The sequence below is a fragment of the Arachis duranensis genome, chromosome 7, assembly GCF_000817695.3.
Source record: "Arachis duranensis cultivar V14167 chromosome 7, aradu.V14167.gnm2.J7QH, whole genome shotgun sequence".
Taxonomy (NCBI): domain Eukaryota; kingdom Viridiplantae; phylum Streptophyta; class Magnoliopsida; order Fabales; family Fabaceae; genus Arachis; species Arachis duranensis.
Genome location: NC_029778.3, coordinates 76751680 through 76774575, shown reverse-complemented (window position 1 = coordinate 76774575; position 22896 = coordinate 76751680). Strand labels below are relative to the sequence as shown.

Genomic DNA, 22896 nt, shown 5'->3' with positions numbered 1-22896 from the left:
TTCTCCCCCTGCCCCCGCCCCGTTTATTATACGGGTACCCGTCCCCGCCCCCCACGGGAAAAAAATTCCCCCCAAACCTGCTCCCCGGCGGGTAAATTCCCGCGGATACCCGCCCCACCGGAGATTTTTGCCATTCCTATGAGTGGCTATTGAAGAAGGAATTTGGCTGGAATAATAGTAAAAATTGGCTTTGGCTTTGGCGCTTGAAAATACCGGAGAAGATAAAGTGTCTGCTTTGGCTTTGCCTCAACAACGGAGTTCTCACAGTTAGCTATCGGTTTCAAAGAGGTCTTGCTACTTCTGATTTTTGTCAGAGATGTTATCTTGCTCTAGAGGATATTAACCATTCCTTTAGAACTTGCCAAAAAGCTCGTCAGATTTGGATTAGCTTAAACTTGGGAATGACCGCTGTGGATTCTGGTTTGGATTTTGTGTCTTGGATTCGTTCTAACCTCAACAAAAATGGGTTCCTCTTTGCAGCGGCCTTTTGGTGGATTTAGAGGGATAGGAACAATGACATCTTCCATCAAGATGATCTATAGAGTAGGGAGAAATTTGTTCACTTGGCTAAACATGCTGCTCGAGATTTCTCCAATGCCATTACCACCCAAAAACATATTACTCCTTCCTCTTTGCAATATAACTGGGAACCACCTCCGATGAATGTCTGTAAAGTGAACTGCGATGCAAGCGTTTTTTGAAATGAACAATTAGCTAGCTGTGGGTATATTATTAGAGACAGCATGAGAATTTGGATAAAAGGTTGTTCTGCCAGTATACCTCTTTCTACTGTTCTCTGTTGTGAGCTTCATGCTATTTGGAGAGGGCTTGTTATGGCTTGGGATTGCGAGTGTAAAGAGATCATATGTGAAACTGATAATCTTGATGCATTTTTCCTTATTTCGCGAGACACAACCAGCATGATTAGGACTGACTTTGATATTCTTGACAAAATCAAAGAGATGCTCCAGTGTAATTGGACAGTTACGGTAGTACTCATTTAGCGCACAGCAAACAAAGCGGCTGATTTAATGGCTAAGACTACTACTTTTAACAAACAGGTGTACCTGGAGTGGTTGCTGCCCTGTAATAATTTAGACATTATTATTAGAGAAGAGTTCTACTCTTTCTCTTAGGTCCTTTTTCTTTGTATTATTTTCAGTCACATAAAAAAAAATAAAAAGGACAGACATTGACATGGATACGAGACACAATACATGAATACAATATAGGACACACGGACAGTCGAATACACAACTTTTAAAATCTTATAAGACACAGAGACAAGGCATATATACAAAATATAAAATATTTTTTAAATAAATTACAATGATATTTTAATATTTTATTGATATTAAAATATAAAATAAGAATAAAGTTAAATATACTAACACGTGATGATATTTAAGTATGTCCAAGTATGATCGAATTTGAATAAGTATCACGAGTGTCCTATCCAAAACAAACGAATAAGTATCAATCCTTGTCATATCCAAAACAAACAAGTATCAATCACTAGCATGTCCAAAATATATCTGATAAATGTCCAAAGTATATCTGATAAGCGACACAACAACTCAATAAAATGTGTTTACAAATTTTTTAAAACTATAGAGACTTCCAAATTAGTTAAACCTTTAAAAATCAGCAATTACACCTACTCTTTGACAAACTTAGCGAACGTTCAGTTCGTATTTTCATTTTCAATGTTTTTCTTAGAATTTTATAAAATCAAAATAAATAATAAAATTTTATTTTGCTTTTTTTTCTTTTTTCATAAAATCTTAAAAATCTAAAATATTAAAAATAAAAAAATATAAAAACATAAGCCCCACGCACCCTTAATTCTTTAGAGCTCCAAAACTTTTAAAAGTCAAGCGATTTTAACAATATTAAACTTAATATTAGAATTATAGAATATAACCCAAACATTATCAACCCAAGTTGTCTAACAGAAAATAACCACGTGAATGTAATCTAAGTAATAAAACTCACTCAGCCCCTTATCCAACACTCTTGTACTATCTTTCCAATACTTTCAAAAGCTAAAGTTTCTATCTTCCTTCTGATTCAAATGTGTCTTCCCTTCGGCCTTCAAGACACTACTTGACATCGCTGTCACATATTTACGGACATAAATGCAGAGATATTGAGTGAAACCCAACAACAGCTTATTTAAAAGTTTCGATTTTGATTTTGACTTTAACAATTCCAAATTACTTAACAGTTGAAGTTGGGAGTGTGTTCTTAATTTTGGCAGATAAAAAGATCACATTTATATTAATACAAGCTCCAAGATAAAGGCTTCCACCCGGGGAAGAAAGCAATTAACAGGTAACTGGAAACTATGTATGAGGAACATCAACTCCAAAATAAGTTCAGACATCAATTCCTCCGCGTTCCCATTTCAAATTTGCAGTTACTACCATTACACTTGCACTATTGTTATTTCAGCCTGAAAGTCTCCACCACGTAAATCATGCACCGCTAGCATATAATCGAGTCCATTCCTTCGCTGCAGAGTAGAATATAATAGTCTTAATAGATTTTACATGCATATAGCATGTTGGATACTGATAATCAGACAAGTGAGGGAAAAGAAAGAAAGAATACCAGTTTCAACAGCCTCGGCCTCATTACTTTTCCAATGCTTGGCAATGTTCTCAGATAGTGGATCATCTGGGTTTGGTGCACTCAACAGAGCCTGGATACTATAAAAGTGGCAACAAAATTGAAAATTATCAGTAACATTTCCCCCCGATTTTTTTCACATTTTCCTCGCCCTAATAATGTCTATCAATATGTGTATCGACCATTCTACAAGATGAATACCTCAAGAGTACAGTGCGTATCTGAAGGGCAGGGCTCCACTTATCTTTCAGAATATCAAGACATATCCTGCCAAGCTGCATTAAACATGAACCTGTAAGAAAAATAAGTAATTACAGAAGAAATGGACATGTTATGGAAGGAAAGTGTACCTTATCAATGTTTGGATGATATATTTTTGTTAGAAACCGAACCTAGACAAAGCAATTCAGTTAGGAATGATTAGACAGACCCTATGTACCATTCTCCTATGAATTAAACCTTAAGTAGCAAGTAAATAAATTCAAAGGAAAAACTGCAAAACCATACAACTCAGATTAATGGGTATAATTAAATCACCTTAGTGGTGTATTTATCTCAGACCATATAGGAAATCAACATTCCACTTCATGGAGAAAGGAATTCGTGTTCATCAACATTGTATTCAAGAATGTTTCCAAGTTATTATTGCAGTTTCAACAAGGAGCAGGATGAAGAAAAAGACAGAGAATGGAGCATAAGATCATTCAAGTAATTGCATTTCTTTAGGGTCTTATTCAAAAGCCATGTTCTTCAAAGGTAAAAATCTTAAAACTAAATACAGCTGATAAATATAGTTTGCATTATCGTTTCTTTTTGGTGAGTGACCATTCAGCAGAAACTAAACATGAAAACAATAGTACAAAAATAGAAAAGCAAAAAAGCAATTAATAAATTGAGTACCTTTGGAGCAGCCATTGGATATTCTTCTGGCAAAAATAGTTCTAACTTGAAAACTCCACCTAATAAATACAAACAATAGGGTAGCATATCAGTTGGTTAAAGGATGCTAGTATTTTACAAAGAAATAAGCTCATCAAACAATCCAGTTGGAACTGGTTAACCGAAACTATAACTTGAGAAGACTGATTAAAAAGAAAGATGGATAACATTGAATTTTGTTTGGTCATCAAAATAAGATTTATAAAGAAGGTTGCTATTTTAACTTGTTCTAAATATGTGACTCAGCGCAAGCAGCCAGAAATAAAACATAAAGCAGTTTATTCATGAGATGAGATTCACAACCTATGGAAATTGACTATTCATAGGTATGGCATATAATGTCAACAGTCCGAAAAACAATCAGCTTATTGATAAACATAACGGAAAACTGCGATCATCAAAATAAGGCCTAAATAGTCAGAAACACAGGTGTAGAAAATGACCTAAATATAAGTTAATAAAACAAGACAGATGCACAAAATTTACAATGTATGCTCATTATTCAAATAACGCTATAATGGGTAGCATCAAATTCCACCTCATCATTCAAATAACCAACATCCTTTCATTAAGTAGGCCACATATAGAATAGGACAGTTACCATTCTACCAATATACATATATATTGAGAGTAATATGAAAGAAATTTCATGGACAAAAATGGAACAAGATTTCTTTCAAAGCACAACTAAGTTATATTTGGTTGCACAATGGAAAACATAATTGATTAATTCTAGTCAAACTCAAATGAATACATAATAACATCCGGATCAAATAGACATTTCTATCAAACACAACAGAATCTTATGCAATATAAGGCACAAAGGATGCTGCTAGGCTCATTATACTACCTTCATAGGGTGACTGAGTAGGGCCAAGGATCATCACATTGAAATATCGCATGTTGTCTTCCGAAGGCGAAGCACTAATTCCAGGTGCTGCATCACCAGATCAAAACAAAATAAGCCAACAGGTATAAACTTTAGCAGAACATAACAACAAATAATTATATAAAACCTTGAACAGATCACTATCACCAAGGTAACGTTCAACTCACACCATCATACAAATTAAACAAGTACTACCAATTTAACTTAGGGTAAGAGCTTTCAAATCACTACACACAAGAGGGGAAACTTCAAATTATGCATGCAACCACGATAATGGAGCTGAGAAATGAGAAGTTACCTGGCTCACTGAGCAAACGCTGCGTTTCCTGTTGAGATCAAAGAGCCAGAGAGAGAGAGTGATCAAAACAATCCACAAAAATTTAATAACTAAAATCTTAAGGGAAAAAATGAAGAAGAAAGAGTCCGAACTAAAATTCGATTCAAGCTAAGATCAGAAGGAAAAAAAAAAGGGCTTTCGTAATTGAAACCCCAATTCACCATTGAACACTTCCAAAGTTTCATAATTCTTTTTTCTTTTTGTGGTCATCATCACTGAAGTTGAGCTACGTAAGGTGAAAAAGGAAGGGATTTGATCTTAGCCCAGAACAGATGATGTAGTTGGTGGTTCAATCAGGTTCATGGGTCACGAATGACAGGGTTTTCAAGAATATTGAGGTATTTTTATGGATCAGAGAAATTGAAGTGGGGATCTAAAAGAGATAACGGGTACGAACCTTGATGATTCTTCGAGGGAGGTTGCTGTTCGCCATTTTTGGAGGGTCGATTGCAAAACACGCAATAGGGTTTTGAGTCTCGGAGAAAAAGAAAGAGAGACAGAGAGGAACACACAAAGAAAAAAGAAATTAGAGAGAGAGACAGAGAGAGAGAGAGTGCTTTCTCCCACTAACACTAAAAGGGAGCTCCACGAGATGGATTTTATTCTCCACGTATTTTATATGGACGATAAATTGATAATATTGTCATTTTTTACTTTTTTTTTCCATAATATCACTTTATAGATGATTTTTTTAAATAAATAATTTAAATATTTTATTTATCGTATAAATAATTTAGACATAATTTATCATTTTGTGTACTGTTATTTATTTTATTTATAATGTAACGATTTAACTATGAATATAATAGAGCTTATGTTATAAATGAGATATGCCTTTAGTTAAATCGTTAACACCGTAAATGAAATAATGGCAAATGGCACCCATATATGCACTTTATTCTCCCTCTTAATTTTTTTTTTTATTTTGTGGGATGCACAGTCGAAAGATATCGTCAAGTTGGAGTAATAAATTTTGAGATTAGTATTGTTATTTTTTTAATAAAAAAATATAGAGAAAAATTTAAAACGGTTTCTGCCGATTAGCTCAAAAAGCAACGAGATTTAAAAAAAAAAATCTAATTCGACTCCTGATTTTTATTTTTATGGGACTGATTAGCTTCTGTGCTAAAAAAAATCAATGTTATTTTTTTGGTACATGATCTAATCGGTTCTAAAAGAAAAATATCAGGAGCTGGATTGAATATTTTTTTTAGGACCTCATTGTCCTTTCCAGATAATTTCAGAGATCAGATGAGATATTTACTTAAAAAATATATTGTTAGAGTAATTTTGATTAGTTTTATTATAATATATATGATGACTAGAGTGATTGGTGTGATACAAATATAATGTAGGTCTTGTTTTGTAGCTGTTGATATCTATTTTTAAGAACTTGTTTTACTATTAATGAATATTAGGATTTTTTAAAGAAGTATTTTAAATGTTTTATTTAAAAAAAATCCATAGCAACATGTAAACATTTGAACTATTTCTTTAATAAATTTTAATTTAATATGTATACTAGGATAATTTATCTTATTTTATAGTTTAGTTTTGTAATTATTTTTATTTATTTTTAAGAATTAAATTTACTATTAATGAATTTTAGAAATTTTTTAAAGATTTAATGTAAATGTTTTATTTTTAAACAAATTCTCTCATCGATACTAATAATTTATATCTAACTCTTTTAACCCTTTTGTTCTATTAGCATTCATATTTGTTGAGATTAGACCCTTTAACTCAGATATATAATTTAAATACAATCCTTTCATTAATATTTTTTATGTGAAAATTGGGATAGACACTCGTAAAGATATATTCACTACTAGACGTTTTTACTAAACTTTAAAAAATGAAGAAGAAAGATTGAAATATTTGTGAGGTAGGCTATTATTTGTAGCTTCTTACATAGCTGATAAAATTTTGTCTTACTATATCTCAGTTACAATGTAAATGATCTTGTTTATATTGTGCTCGAATTACCTTTCTTTATATCTTGTATACAGTATAAACGAGATATATATGCTTAACATGTACCTTTTTAGGCATCCTGCTTGCACCCATTTTATAGGTTTAAATTTTGTGTCTTATTTCGCTTAAATTGTAAACGAAATATAGTCATACTTAAATCGCTTATATTGTAAACGAGATAAATAATAATACACAAATTAGTAAACTGTATTCAAATTACCTATATTCGTAAATAAAATATTTAAATTATTTATTTTAAAAAATCTCTCTATATATATAATATTTTGTGTATTTTATATTTGTATAAATTTATAAAAAAATAACATTACTAAAATGAAAATAAAAATATCCATTTTCTTTTTAGGGCAATTTACGCAAATAAAACAATTTGAAAGAATGTTTATCAGATTACAACATTATAAAACAGCAGACGCAATTGCAACTTTCCTATTTGTATGTAAATCGTGACACCCTGGCATGGATTCCATTAACACGTAAACTGCTACCCCATGTCACGATTTACGTTCAGAGCCTAAAACAGCATAAACCGCTACACTCTGTAATGGTTTATGAAGAGATAAGCTGCAAGGGTAATCCGCGAGACTCTGTATCGGTTTATGAAGGGCGTAGCAGCTTTGAAAATGCCTATATATACCCAGCCATTTGTGTAGTATGTCATTTACATTGAAAACTTTAGAATGAAGAGTGAGGAGAGCTTTTTAGTGTTAGTGCATTGCTCTGAAAAAATTAGAAAGAGTAAAAGTCACGGTGTAAAGTTTACCGATAGAGTACCACTGAGTGTTTTTATCAGGTCATCTAATATACTGTTAGATCTGAAACCAATATATTGCAGAAGTTGGGCGTGTGCGGCATAAAGTTAGTGAAGAAGCTGTTCTATAAGATTCATATTGCGGTTGTGTCAACCGGCATAAAATATGAAACATTTGTGATAGGATCCGATGAAGATATGCAAGTGTTATTTCATTGTCATCAGAGTTTTCCGGAAGTGAGGATACACGAGTTGTTGGCGAAGTTAGAACATGGCATCAATAGTTCTGGGGCATCAGCGCCGAATCCTCAATCGACTACGATGGGGGTGCTTCTACCTCGATGCCTGTCATTGCACCTGATTATTTGTTGGCTAATCGTCCAGCTGGTGCAATTGGGGTAGTTTTTTCAGCCCGTCCAATTCCAGATGTTGGATGTGAGGGAAACCGGATCGGGTTGAAAATGCGATGCGAGAGGATGATTCGAATGATTCCACCATGTACTTTCATCGTCTTTTTTGGACATTTCCTCCTTGTGTTGAAGCCTTCCGACATTGCAAGCCTTTAGTCAGCATAGACGGTACTCATCTGTATGGCAAGTATGACGGGACTTTGCTCCTAGCCATCGCGCAAGATGGAAACTCCAACATCTTGCCAATTGCTTTTAGTCTCGTGGAAGGGGAAAATGCGAAGTCGTGGACACGATTCCCACTCTTGCACCATCGTTCGTCCACCACTCGCCCCTCCTCTATGATAGAATCAGCCACAGCCACCGCTGTTCACGAACACTTGTGACGTCCCTGCAGCCACAACGAAGAAGGCGCTTGCGTCGTCCTCGCAGATATCTGCTATTCACAAGGCTAACGTTATGCAGAAGACTGAAGGTCTTTTCCTCAAGGTTTATCATTACCTTCCAATTACCTATAAATACCTATCTTATTTTATTTGTGAATCTAATAGTAACCTTCTATTTTTGAAATTTGTTTTAGGGAAGTCATGAGGTTGCAGAGGAGTACCCTGAGATAAAGTATGAGAAAATTGTCATTGATAATTGCTGCATGATGGTACATTTGTGAACTTGGATTTAGAGTGCAATTGTATTTGGAAACTCATTTTGAGTATTGAAAATGAAATTACTCTCATTCATTTTTATAATCTACAGCTTGTGAAAAATCCTGCTCTTTTTGCTGTCTAGTGATGTCAAACCTTTATAGTAATATTATTAGTGACCTTTGTGCTGGCTTGGTTGGGGGGTTTGGGTTTGACAATAAGGTAAATTTTTCACTTTAGTCAACAAATTCTAAAAACTACAATCTTATCATCTGACATCATTTTATACATGTTTCAGCTTCAAGATTGGTGAGAGAGGTATTGCACTAATTGAGGTTGTACATGGTTCAACACCTGATATTGCTAGAAAGGTAAGCTGCAAAGTTCTTTCTCAACCTTATATTATCTGTTATCTCGGATCCAACTCGTGAGAATGGAGGTGAAGCTTGAAAGCTGAAGCAAGGCTTCCTTGCCGATCGGTTCACCTTATCATCAACTTATTACAGAATATGGGATTTGAATGCATGTTTCATGAAGGTGTTCAATATTAGTTTACCCTCTGTAATTTCATAAAACTAATTTGATCTTCTCGTTCTTTGAAAAACAAAATTGTGAATAATAATTATTGTCAATTTACTTCAGTGATAGTGGTCACAAACATGTTCTAACCTATGAAACTTTGTGCTTGTGTAGAATTTTGCAAATCCAACTGCTTTACTGCTGAATGGTGTTTTAATATTGTGCCATTTGAATCTTCATGACAAAGCGGACCAAATTCAAAATGCCATCCTCAACACAATTGCAGAAGGGAAGTACCGAACTACTGATCTTAGAGGCAAAGCAAAGACAACCAAATTCACCAATACAATTATTGATCATCTCTAAATTATGCTCTTGAGTAGGAAATGAATTCTTATTAACAAGGGAATATCCTCTTATTACTGAACTACAAATTGAATATGACTCTATTATGTTAGTTTTAGAATAGTGTTGTTCTTGGTTAATAATGCACGATAATATACAAAGAATAATTTACTTATGTATTGCTACAAGTAGACTTGCATAGTAATGTAATGTTCTTGTATTCATGTAATTGATTAATACAATAAGCATTCTTGCTGTTTATATTGCTCTTATTCATTGATTTTTCTTTTTCTCATCAATGATTGGGATGCATTATGTACTATATTTTAAGCCATTTAAACTAAGACGAATGTTTATTTTACTATGATAGCGGATAGTTCTTTCCATTCTAAAGTGAATGATTATTTTGGATATATCATTCGTAGTATAATTTATTACCCTGTTGTGTTGATATAAACAAACAAATTAAAAGAGAAACTAAAATAGGCCGGATGTTCATTTTACTAGGTAGGCTGATGGTTATTTTTATTGTAATTAAGATGTTTATTTGATTTGGATTAGACTTAACATAATTTTTTCTAATTAAAAGATTTTGTTAAAAAATATTGTGAACATGGTGTCTATTATAAACTGAAATTTTACTAACACGCTTGATCTTATTTAAGTTAGTCATTTTCTTAAAATATAAATTAATAAATTATAAAATATATGTTATCTCAATCTCATTAGTACACTTTATCATATGTGCTCATTATTTCTTCTTCAAATCAATAATGTTCTAATCTTCATTTATCAAGAAATGTATTGTTATTGACCAATTATATTTCACCATATTTTGAAAAAATTAAGCACATCATATTTTTCTTTTCCTTTTTAATTAGTATTAATTTGATAGTTAAAAACTTTTCAATTCCTGCCATATATGTTCAGTAAGATAATAAACAAAAAATATAAATTGATTGCAATACATTTGATAACCAAAAGGAAGAAATTGGGTATAAAAAAATCCACTGTATTATGTTTTCTCTACAAAATTGTAGAAAGATTAAAGCGATAAACCTTTTAAGTTAATAGCTATTTACTACTATCTACTACTGCTATTCATATTTGAAATAGAAGATATAAGCAAAATACTTAACATAACTACCACTCAAAAATATCCCACCCATCGTCAACAAGGTCTTTGTGATCATCATTTTTTAATTTTTCTATCTTCCCTTCAACTTCAGTTTCTGCTTTAACTTTTGAAAATTATAAGAACAAAAGACCAAGTACGTAATCAAATTAAACATCCATTTATTAAAGGAATTCAACTATCCAAATACATAGTAAACTAAACATCCGTATATTTTCAACAAGTAAAGTAATATAGTATCCGTCATATCAAATTGTTTAAAAGAGGAACAAGTATGTAAATAACATTCCAATCAAACATCCTTGCACACTATCTAAGTTATCAATTTAACAAATGGCAGGCTGAGTTGTTTCTTTTCTTTTTTTTTAAATAAAGAATACCCAAGCCAAATTGTGAAACATATAGAATTAGGTTTATTCTTGTGCAACCATGATAAGTTTCAATCAACTATTAAAGTAGTTTTTTAACCAACAACTCATCTAAATCAAGCAAGAAAAACCAAGAACAACATGAACTCAACTAAGTTGACACGAGCATTTCTTAATAACAAATTTTCTGGCCAAAGCGACGACCATGTAGCAATATGTTGTTAATAGCAACATTAAAACCATTGTCAACCACTATTTCATTTACATGAACTCAATAGGGGGAACATCAAGAAATCAACTAATACACATTGCATGTCAATTGAACATCTGCACTTGTTATCCACTATTAAAACTGAGAAGAATTCTACATTTCTTTTTGTCTTGAAAAAATTACGAGTATCCAACCTAAGCAATTTAAAAGGTTTCAATTACCAATCTAAGAAATTTAAAAAAAAACAAACAGCAATATGTGCTCGAGTAAATGTGTGCTGTAACACCCGACTATACTTAATCTTATGCTTAAGTCATAAGACTGAGATAGTATGGTATTACGACTTCTAAAAGTATATATATATATACTAATAATAATAATAATAATAATAAGGAAAAGGATACTCAACTAGGAGACTTGAAAAACGGGTAAAACAAATTCGCAAAATGAAAAGCGTAACGCTCGAGGAACTGAATTACTTGCGTGTTAAGAAACCTAAAAGAAAGTGTATATATATATATATATATATATACACACACACATATAAACATACATAAGTATTCTCAAAATACACCAAAATACCAAAGTGAACTCCTATCTCTCCTTCAACCTCTAAGAGGAGCAGCATACATAAGTTATTTGGAGAGTAAGCTAAATACATATTTACATATATACAAACAGAAATCCAAAATACACCCAAGGACTACTTCGCTTCCCAGGATCCAGACGCCTAGCGAGGAGCCTCTCAACCTGCATATGAAAAACAACAACACAGTATGGAATGAGAACTGAAGGTTCTCAGCATGGTAAAAGTACCACGCGTATAATAAATAAGGTCCTGAGAATGCCATAGGTAATCCTAGAACTCCGTTATTCAATTATCCAACTTAAGTACTAAACAGAAGCCATAAACAGGAATAGGTATTCTAAATCTACCTAACTTACTCAAGTTTAATCCTAACCTAACACCAAACTATTTCTCCATCTCCTCTATTCCTCCATCATCCATAATGCAACAGAAACAAGCAACCAAACAATTTCACGCACAAGTAATGAGCAAATAGTACAAATAGCAAGTATAACAGGTAGCAGATGATATGTATCAATTAGGCAAACCCAAGTAATGCATAGCAATCAAAACAAACAAATGCATATGATACATGACTGTCCTATGGCTGATGGAGCCCATCTGTCGGTTATCCAGCTAACCCGACAAGTCCGAAAACCTTATACTGTCCCCCGTCGCGCATCCCCAAGAGTCTATGCATAGAGTTCACATTCATTCATCGTATAATCACTCAATTGGGGCTATCCATACTTGGGAATTTATACGTGCCCGGTCACCCTTACGACGTAGGGTCAACAGAGTGTCGAGATTCAACCTGGAACACGTGGTGGCAAGCCACGGTTCTTTCCCAGGGAAACTCGTATCTCAGATATCATCATTAACATTTCATAATCATTCATTACTTACTCATCATGTCATTGCACCTTTATACATAACTCATCATAACCCAGAGCAAGTGGGGCAGAACCACAATTCTTGCGTCTGCCCGAGGAGCCTCTATACTAACCAACATGGAGCAAGTGGGGCGAAACCAGAACTCTTGTCTTTACCCAAGATGTACGTTCTCATATGCCCAGGAGGAACAAAGGAGGGGATCCTAACCTCCCACCATCTTGTTGGGGGCGATTTTACGATACCAGGAAGAATAGAGAATGGGATCCTCACCTTCCACCATCTCTTGGGATATATATATGTACCACCTGCCTTCTCACACATAAATCACCACCTTTTCGACTTTACTTCACCTCTAAGTTACCTTATTTTCCTATTTTCAAATAGCTACTGGACTTAACACTATACCTTAAGTCTAAAAGAAAGAAAATGGAGGTTTAGAAGTGAAAAATTGGTTTAAAAACAGTCAAACCCAGTTTTTGCAGCAGGCAACATCCACGCGTACGCGTAGGCCACGCGCACGCGTGGAGCGTACATCAAGTCATGCGTACGCATGCCCCTCGCGCATGTGTCGCCAAAATTCCATGCCACGCGTACGCGTAATCTACGCGTACGCGTGGGTGGGCGTTTTTCAAAAATGGGCAGAATGCCCAGAAAGCTTGCAGCAAACCAGTTTTGGCCATCCTGAACACAGATTTAAACACTAAACTTGCAACGTCCATAACTTTCTCTGCAAAATTCCGTTTTCAACAAAGTTGATATCAATCAAAAGCTCTTAAAACCATCTTTTATTTGCAACAAATCACAACTCAAATAAAAATTTGTGGAATAAATTATGGACTTCTAAAGTTCATCAAAAATTGGTTTTTAACCAATTCCCAATCAAAACTCATTTTCATCAACTTAAGCTTCTTACCATTAAAACTTGCATTATACTACCATATCAACTCAATTCATCAACAACCATTGCCACTATAACCTTTAACCAACTCAACAAATCTTGATCATTAATAATTATCCACATTTACTTCATACATCAATGACCCTTCATTTGTTTATATCAACTTTTCACCTATACCAACCTTCATCATGTATTTATCAATCTTCCATCAACATATACTAATTAAATGCCATTAACATAAATCAGCCCTTCAAACACATTAATCCATCAGCTTCACATAACAACTCTTTATTAATAAACACCAACCATAATCCATCAACATATCAACATCAACACAACCTATTATAAGCAAGTCAAAGAGCATAAAATTAATAACTACAATACCTCATAATTTCAATATATGTTCATCAACGACTCATTTCAACAACATTACAAAACTACTCATTAAATGCAATTAACAATTCAACTTATCCTATGGTTTCTCTAACCTAAGTTTTCACAGCACCCGTAAATATTAAACGTGCGAAATTTAAATCATACCTTGACCGATCACTTAGTTTCACTCAAGGCAGCCTCACAACACAAATCACAGCCCCTCCAAGCTTAATTAAAACAGCCCCAAAACAGGCTTTGATCACCAATAAGCCTCCAAGCACTCCCAACTCAATTCCAATGAATATATATATGACTCAATTCACCCCTAATTCACATATATATCCAAGTTCATATTTTTCATCAAAAAATAAAAAATTGGCTAGGGTTTAGGTTATTCTTACCGTACCCATTGATGATTGGAGTGCAACCCAATAATTATCCAATTTTAGTTTGCACCTAAACCACCAAAATTATCAAAATCACTCAAAACCTCAATAATTTTTGTGTAGAAAAGGAGCACAGAGAACTGGGAATAAATTGTTGAAAAACTTACCACTTTATTCAGATAGAATTGAAGAAGACTCCAAGACAAACGCGTGGCCGCAAACGGCTCGTCAATCGGAGCTCCGGATCGAAAGTTATGATGAATTGAAAATTGATAAAGGTTTAGGTTTTGGTGGCTTTGCTTTTCTTCAATCTCTCTTCTCGGCGCTGGAAGGGAAACAAATAATGGAAAGTGGCTGAAATGATGATTATATATATTGCGCCCACAGGCCCGGTTCAGGGCCGGTTCAATTGGTTCGGTCTGTTTGGCTCAATCTTGGGCTAAATTCTTTGAAATTAGTGTCGAAATTCTTGTTTTGAAGAGCTCTATCCTATTTTGGTATTAGTTTTGCATATTTAATTTTCCTAATTAAAATTTAATTTATTGACTAATTATTTACCGATTTTAGCGGGGTTTACATGTGCTGAAGTGTTCAATAAATGCATAATTCATATAGTATCTGATGCAAATAAATCAATTATATAGCGAAAACAAACAACAATCACTAGAATAAACCCAACCATCCGGATACCTAATAGAGTAACCATCCATCTTATTTCAAACAAAGGTAGACTATAGTCAACGAATTTAAGTAACGTTGCATTCAAAAGTCCAAACAGCATACCAAAATGACTGTACTAACTAAATCGAAATTCTACAAGATTTTAATTTCCACGCTAAAATAAAAACCAATACAAGCAACAACGGCAACTAGCTGTTCACTTCGAGACAATACTTTCAAATTCTAATCAAGGTGTACAAAAGCATAACAATCAAGTAACTTAGCTAAATCCATTGCATGAACATCTAGTTATGAGTTAAACCAAATTCATCAACTAACCTTTGGATGGAACAATGACGGTGGAAAGCTCTGCTGATTCGGGGATTTTGGGGGTAATGGGTTCGCTCGTACCATCAATGGAAGAACAAGCTTGGCTGCGAGTTGGTGTCCCTACGGTAACATATCAATGACGGCTGGGGATGGGTGGCGTAGTAGTAACGAGGGTGACGAGCACGACAGTGTGGAACGCGAGAGGCAGCGATGGCAAAACGCGACCCCAGGTTGAGTATCGGCGCGGGGGCGAGAGGTGAGCTGGGCAACAGGGACGCGCGACGAGGAGGACCACGGCCTGCCTCGATGTTCGTCCGCGCTGTTGGCTGCCTGCGACGGAGAGAGATGCGCCGTGCGCACGAGAGAGCGAGCTAGACTATGGTCAACGGCGACGGACGGTAAGGGTGTCTCGGATGCCGGTGAAGTAGGATGGTTATGATAAATGTGGGGGTGGTTGCCGACTAGGGAGGAAGAGGAAATTAGGGTAAAAGTGTTTGTAATTTAGGGTTTTGATGGTTATTTTTGTGAAATAATTGAATGATTTTTTGTATTTAGGATAATTTGTGGAATAATTTTTATTTTTTATTTTTATTGGACTAAACATCTAACCCATTATTCACATTGTCAAGATTCCTCATTATCTTTCTAGCAGAATTCTAATAAAAAATGCAAGCTTATTTGTACAAGTATTTACCTCGTTATACCTGTGATGGAAAATCCATTGCGAAGTCCACTAGAACATCTCTTAATAGCTGCCTCGAGTGGTCTTGAGTACAATTCGCCTGCAAACATAGTCGAACAGCTACAGCAAAATCCACCTTAATTTTCGACCTCATAAAAATCCATTCTTAGCACCAAATCTAAACCAAACAAAATAGTCCAAAGCTCGGTTGATGGTATCAATCAGCAACCAAGATTAGCATTATTGAAGCAAGCAATGAACCTACTCCCATTATATGATCCCTCAAAATTCTTTCGCAAACTGCCCTAAAATTCCTCAATTTTATATAGAAATATTGAGGATTGATTTTTAAGATAGGAACTAATTTGTTTCTTTATTTTATTAGGAATTACTTTAATTTGTCTAAAAGATCAGAATCGGAACTACTTTTGGATAGTTTTCACTATTTACTCAATTTTATAGAAATATTTAATGATTTATTCTGTTTCAGATTATATAGAAAGAATTCAACTTAGTTTCACGTGTAAAAAACTAAGAGAGATCAGAAGAGATAATGATAATAAGAATAATAATAACTCCCTTCGAATTACTATTTGATTATTTTGCTTTTGTTATAAGAAAAGTTTAATTTCTTATAATCTTATATAATAAGGTTAAGAGAAACTTTTTCGCCAACGATTTTTAATATATTTTTTTTGTATTATTTTACTAGTATAAATACTAAATTATTTTTTATAAATAAATTTTATTAATTTATGTATATAAATTTTAAAAAATATAAATATAAATGATATTAATTTATGTGTATAAATTTTAGTAAATATAAATATAAATTATATATTTTTTATATGTAAAATTTCTGTAAATATAAATGTAAATTATTATTAATTAAATATTTACAAAAATGATAAAATTTATTGGTAATATGTAACATTGTTCTAATATTAATAAATAAGTCAATCAAATCAAATCAAAATTTTAATTGACTATAGAATAATAAAATGAAATAATGAGGTAGGTGGCTCTCTTGTGAATGAATAATAATATATAATTCATTCATTGGGGAGAAGACATAATATATAGTCTAAGCTTCATCGTGTTGGTCTTCCGCGCCTACCCACATACCCAACTCTTTGGCAACGCTAACACACCTAGCATCAATGTTGCGAGTCATGAAACCAAGAGGGTTCACAAAGCGCCTTGAGGAGCTGACGCCATCATTCTTGGTGAGCACCACTCTATCTGCGTCCATCCTCTTCATTGGCTCCTTGCACTTCGGATGATTGCTTCTCTCCGTCTGCACCGTGCAGATCTCCTCCTGGTGGTCTCCCATCACCGCCAGCGTGTAGAATCCATTTTTGTCTGTTTGGGTCTCCGCCGTATATGTTATGTTCTTCTCGTCACCAATCTTCTTGCATTCCAATGTCACCTTTATGTCTAATATGTTTACAATTTAAGATTTAGAATCACTCTTAAACATTTTAAGCGAGTTTAATTTTGATGCGTAAAAAATAGTCACTTTTGCTGATGTAACATTATATAATTAGATATACGTAAAATTATTTTATACGGATATATATTGATAGTACATTAAAATTAAATTTAATAAAAAAAATAATTACATACCTGACAAGGGGTGGCTGAGTCTTGTCTCAAATTCGACGCGGCAAGGATCGCAATAGATCTTTCCTTCGATGGTAAAGGTGGGTTCTTTAGACTTATCATCAGCCAATACTGATGAGAAGCAAAAAGCAACAACAAGAACAATGGCGATTGCAAAATGTTTTGTCATTTTATTTTACTTTTTTTATTTGATTAATGCTTTGTATGGTATAGATTTTATTTGTTACCTTATTGAGAATCATTTGATGTTTGCGAAACTAGGTCTTTTATATAATAGAAGCGTGTCTTTAGATTCCTACGATTGTGTGGTAACTATTTTGTTTGGAAATTTGAAAGAAAATTATGCGGATCATGACTAAGAGATATTATAGCCAAGCCTCACATCTCTCTATCCAATTTAACCTTATAAACTATTAAGCTGTGGGTATATTTTCTTAGAAATATATTTTCGTGTTTAATTTGTTGTTAGAGATGTTTTAGTTGTCAAAATTAGTATCATACCATCAAAAACAAAAAGAGTACGACCTACGAAATATATTTGAATAAAAAAAGACTTGAAAAAAAATAGTATTATTCCCATCAAATTTATTCTTTTTGAATGGTTCACACTCGTATACAAAGTGAAACTATATATAGCATATAAAATAAGTACAAAAAAAAATAAAAAAAAGAAAAAAATTATAAATAATAATTTTTATTCTCTCTTTTATATCCCTGTACATTTTGAATGTATATACGAATAAACATCTTTTTGAATAGGTTGTGCGGAGCAACTTATCTTTACTTTTTCTTACGGTGAATAACAAAAAAAAACTTCACTTCAAGTTCTATTCTAATAAGAAACAAACACTTTTATAATTAATTTATTAGTTAACTGTTTTCTACCCAAAGACTATCAATATTTATACATCTTTTGTATTAGGTTAATTATATTAGGTGTAAATTAAAATCAGCTATTAAAATTAATTATTAGTATAAATTATATATTAGAAGATAAGATACATATTAAAAATAATTAAATAATATATGTATTATTTATTCACAAATATATGATAGACTGCTTTTGGAATATGCATAGTATTTTTGTATTATGGTCCGATTGTAATTTTTTTTGTGAAAACTCACGTGCAATTGTCTCCATGTAAAGTTAATAGTTGAGAATTATTAAATAATAATTTAGTCAAATATATCAAATTATTTAACAGATCTTACATAAAAATAACTGCACTTGTTTTTACATTTTCTTTTATTATTAATTTAACTCATTTTTAATATGTATTTTATATTCTAACTTATATTTTATATATATTAGTAATTAATTTTGATGTACATTTAGCATAATTAATCATATATAGCTTTTTAGTCTTGCTAAATATATTTTGACAGAGCAAAAATTAATATAATAGCACAAGACACAAATATCTAAAAATCAAAGTAAATATTCAATATGGTTGCTCAACTCATAACTCAAATTTTTTATTTCAAATTTTAATTAATTCAATTTAATTTTTCAAATTTTAAATTAAAAAACAATAATCAAATTCACTAACCAGATGTGGGGTGTAAAGAAGAAGAAGATAATAAATGGCACAAGTACATAACAGTTCAGAATGAATCAAAATTAAAAAAAAATTATTCTACCCCAAATTAAAAAAAGTAAAGATGGAAAGAACAAAGAATACACATACCAGATAAGAAAGATCCATAATTGGATGTATAGCATGCTGTGGCGGCAAATCTTCTCAGCGGTATCATTGTGTCTTGTGGTGGACTGGATTTTGCTTCACCTATTTTTATCCTGTGTTCTTGGCAAGAGCAAAAAAAAAAAAAAAAGAGTAAATTGAAACTATTTCAAGAAAAAAAGAGGATAGAATTAGAATCGTTAATGAAAAAATAAAACTGAACCAAATTAAAAGAGAGCACTTTTTAATAACATTAATCTGAACCAAAAAACTTGAGAGCAAATTTAAGAACGAGAACCAGTGTTTGAGGGAAGAGGGAGCATATCAATGATAGACCCATCAAGAAAAAGGACGTAACAACTGGAATTGACGAGGAAAGCTACACAGCGGCAAGGACTCGCAGAAGTGTAATTCGTGCCTTTGCTCCTGTTTGTGTTCGTGCAAAAAAGATGAGAATTCGCAAAGATGAGTGTCTTTAATATATAAATCCAACAAATTAATTTGCAGCGGTTCACATCTAAATTGTCGCTATCTTGATCATCAGCTTAGAACCATAGTTATCAGAATCAAACCAATAATTGATCCGATCATACAACTGGGTCATTGGGTCATTGGTTCAACTGGTGAGACACTGATTTATTCGGTTGATCCGGTCATAATTAAATAAAATTATAAAATTATCAAAATAAAATTAAAATTAAAAGTTAAATACTGTTTTCAAAAATATATTAATAACAATCAAACATCAATTCTTAGATATAATTTATGGTACAAAAAGAGATAATAAATTAGTCACTAGTACAAAATACTTTTTTAATTTAAATGATTAAGAGAGAAAACAAAAGATAACACAATCAATATTAATATATGAATATATTTGTATATCACGTGTTGTTACTTGTTTATTATCCATGTCAATCCATATTTAAAAGGATAAAGAAAATAAAAATTCAATCATAATTTATTATATATTTAGTTTTTGTCACATATATTATTAATAAACAAGATGGCGTGGTGACAAGGGGGAGGTGTTATGTATAAGTTGTTCTGTGTTGGTTCGACGGTGGGCAGGTGCATCATGGACCTGCACGGGTCTAGTGCAATCTGAAGTGTGAATCGGTCGATTCTGAACAAATTTGATCATTGTTGACCAATTCAATTGCAAGTTCAGTCTAATTCAATAACCAAACCAATTAGATTATCAGTTTACCAATTTTTGATCAAATTGGTCGGTCCAATCCGATTCTAATTACTATTTCACCGGTTCTAATTCAGTCCTGTGCTAATTTTCTGCTGCTATTCGGCGCATGTGTCGTAGTAAAATATGATGTTTGTAGTTTAATATAGACTTTTAATCACTATTTGGTATTGACATTACGATTACATAGTATAAATAAACTCAAATAAATAGTTGTTTCTTTCATGTTCATCTGACTGCTACCTGCAAGTCCTAAACCATTTTCATTTTTTTTCTTCAATGATGCATTTTGTTGTTTCTAGATTTTATACATGTATTTCAAAACAAATATTAGAAAAATTTTACTTCCAAAAATAGACGGGTTCCTTATATTTCTCCTATGCATTGTCTGTTAAGTGGCCTATTTCGTATCATAAACACAGGAGACAAAATTATCTAAAATGAGAGAATTATAAAATAATAAAATAAAAAATTAATTATCATTACAACAACAACAAAGGTTATTAGATTTTTATTTTTTTACTCTATCAACTTTTTTTTTTTAATTTTAGAGATGCTTAAAGCCTAGACTTACGTGAAATAAATCTGATAATCTTAGCCTGTATATCCTCCTTTAACCACCAATTAAATAACTTCACTTTTCCTTGCTACACCAGCCAAATAAATGGGTTTAGTACCGTTGTTCCGATCTTTTTTATCTTCTTCCACCTATTATATTTTCTTTTTTTATTATTCTTGTTTCTTTCCCACTTTCTACTTTCTTTTTCTCCTTATTTCTTACTTTACTTTCCAAATTAAATTAAAACCTTAACTGTTTTCCTCCTCAACACAACCACAACATAACTTTTTGTTTTTTTCTAACCAAGAATGATCAAAAACCGCAATCATAATTAATAAGAAGAATAATAAATAAAGAAGAGGAAAGAATTAACCAAATCAAAATATTATTTCATAAGAATAAATCAAATCAAATCAAATCATGACATAGCTAGATCTTGTGAATGACAAAAATTTGTGCATTGAGCACAACACACAAGACGAAGAATATGATCCGAGATCTCAATTAGTTGTCGTGTTGGTCGTTCAAGGATACCAACATGCCCAACTCTTGAGCAACGCTGACGCATCTAGCGTCAATGTTGCGGGTCATGAATCCAAGGGGATTGATAAAGCGGATTGAAGAGCTGACTCCATTGTTCTTGGTGAGGGCAATTCTGTCAACATCCATCTTCTTCATTGGCTCCTTGCACTTGGCATGGGTGCTCTTCTCTGTCTTCACCTCGCAGAACTCTTCTTGGTGGTCACCCTTCACTGGCAGGCTGTAGAATCCGTTCTTGTCAGTTTGACCCTCAACCAAGTATGTAATGTTTTTCTCGTCACCAACTTTTTTGCACTCCAATGTCACCTTGATGTCTGCGCACAAATATATTGAAAAAGAGTTAAACAATATTTATATATAAATAATTTGATGGTTGATTTTTTGTATGCGCATAATATTTTTAATACAGAAAAAAAAGAATTACGTACTTGACAGGGGGTGGCTAAGTCTGGTCTCGAATTCGAAACGACAAGGATCGCAATACACCTTTCCTTCAACTGTGAAGGTATCATCTTCAGGAACCAAACGAGCCAATGCAGATGATGAAAAGCAAAAAGCAACAAGGAGGACAGCCACTGCAAAGCTCTTTGCCATTTTAAATTATTTTGATTTGATTTGATTTGGTTTAATTTGGTTTAACGCTATGTGTCCCCTTTACATGTTTTCTTGGTTTAATGTTATATATAGGCTTGGTAACTATTTTATTTGAAAATTTGAAAGAAAATTATGCGGGTCTGACTAAGAGATATTCTAGCCAAGCCTCACATCCCTATCCAACATTAGCCTTGTAAACTACTAGGTTGTCGGTATATTTTTCTAAAAACATATTTTCGTGTTTGTTGATAGATAAAATTAGTATTACATACCCATCAAACACAAAAAGAGTACGACCTACGAAATATATTTTAATTAAAAAAGGATTTGAAAAAAAATGAGTATTATATCCATTAAATTTATCAGTTTTAAATGATTCACACAGAGAGAATGAAATTATACATAACATACTGGGGCACGGATTTCATGTGCCGAAGACGTTTGGTGTTTCGGTGCGCATATTCTTTGTCTTCGGCTGATCGGTGTGCCTGATGATGATGGCCGTCGGATCTTACTTGTTTTTTAATCCAATGGCAGAGATCATCCTAGTTCTTCCCTCTTTTGATTGGCTAGTGAACATCTTGTGTCAGAGGGATAGTTTGTAAAATTCATTTTGTACCTGGTTATTTTTGTTACATTAAAAAATTATTTGGGTTTAAGTAGAATTAGTTTAGGATGTTTTAAGACAAAAATTAATAGCAGTTAGTAATTCTGTTTAACTCTAAATCAGAGATGATAGAGG

At 32.9% G+C, this 22896-nt stretch overlaps 3 protein-coding genes and 1 pseudogene across 3 annotated transcripts; 1 reads left to right on the top strand and 3 right to left on the bottom strand.

Moving 5' to 3' along the window:
* Positions 1-2171: 2171 nt before the first annotated feature.
* LOC107459803 (ubiquitin-conjugating enzyme E2 35) lies at positions 2172-5386 on the bottom strand. Its single transcript, XM_016078070.3, has 8 exons — positions 5194-5386; positions 4758-4785; positions 4421-4507; positions 3532-3590; positions 2982-3023; positions 2833-2906; positions 2614-2711; positions 2172-2515 (listed from the first exon to the last, which is right to left on the bottom strand). The coding sequence occupies exons 1-8, from the start codon at positions 5227-5229 to the stop codon at positions 2478-2480; spliced, it is 462 nt and encodes a 153-aa protein (XP_015933556.1). The 5' UTR covers positions 5230-5386; the 3' UTR covers positions 2172-2477.
* Positions 5387-8005: 2619 nt separating this feature from the next.
* On the top strand, positions 8006-9472 carry LOC107459507 (isocitrate dehydrogenase [NAD] catalytic subunit 5, mitochondrial-like; annotated as a pseudogene).
* Positions 9473-17029: 7557 nt separating this feature from the next.
* LOC127739653 (olee1-like protein) lies at positions 17030-19675 on the bottom strand. The gene is made up of 4 exons (XM_021128213.2): positions 19562-19675; positions 19270-19386; positions 17585-17692; positions 17030-17395 (listed from the first exon to the last, which is right to left on the bottom strand). Exons 1-4 carry the CDS (start codon positions 19584-19586, stop codon positions 17043-17045), a joined length of 603 nt encoding a protein of 200 aa, XP_020983872.2. The 5' UTR covers positions 19587-19675; the 3' UTR covers positions 17030-17042.
* A 1844-nt stretch (positions 19676-21519) lies between these two features.
* Positions 21520-22154, bottom strand: LOC107459505 (olee1-like protein). Its single transcript, XM_016077731.3, has 2 exons — positions 21989-22154; positions 21520-21874 (listed from the first exon to the last, which is right to left on the bottom strand). The coding sequence occupies exons 1-2, from the start codon at positions 22152-22154 to the stop codon at positions 21525-21527; spliced, it is 516 nt and encodes a 171-aa protein (XP_015933217.1). The 3' UTR covers positions 21520-21524.
* Positions 22155-22896: the final 742 nt, after the last annotated feature.

Coding starts and splice junctions, on each gene's coding strand:
- LOC107459505 (XM_016077731.3), bottom strand. CDS start 22,154: ATGGCAAAGAGCTTTGCAGTGGCTGTCCTCCTTGTTGCTTTTTGCTTT. Junction 21,875..21,988: donor ACTTAGCCACCCCCTGTCAA/GTACGTAATTCT, acceptor ATTTGTGCGCAG/ACATCAAGGTGACATTGGAG.
- LOC107459803 (XM_016078070.3), bottom strand. CDS start 5,229: ATGGCGAACAGCAACCTCCCTCGAAGAATCATCAAG. Junction 4,508..4,757: donor GCGTTTGCTCAGTGAGCCAG/GTAACTTCTCAT, acceptor CTGGTGATGCAG/CACCTGGAATTAGTGCTTCG. Junction 2,712..2,832: donor ATACGCACTGTACTCTTGAG/GTATTCATCTTG, acceptor CCACTTTTATAG/TATCCAGGCTCTGTTGAGTG.
- LOC127739653 (XM_021128213.2), bottom strand. CDS start 19,586: ATGCTCCCTCTTCCCTCAAACACTG. Junction 17,693..19,269: donor TTATGGATCTTTCTTATCTG/GTATGTGTATTC, acceptor GCTTCTCATCAG/TATTGGCTGATGATAAGTCT. Junction 17,396..17,584: donor ACTCAGCCACCCCTTGTCAG/GTATGTAATTAT, acceptor TAAACATATTAG/ACATAAAGGTGACATTGGAA.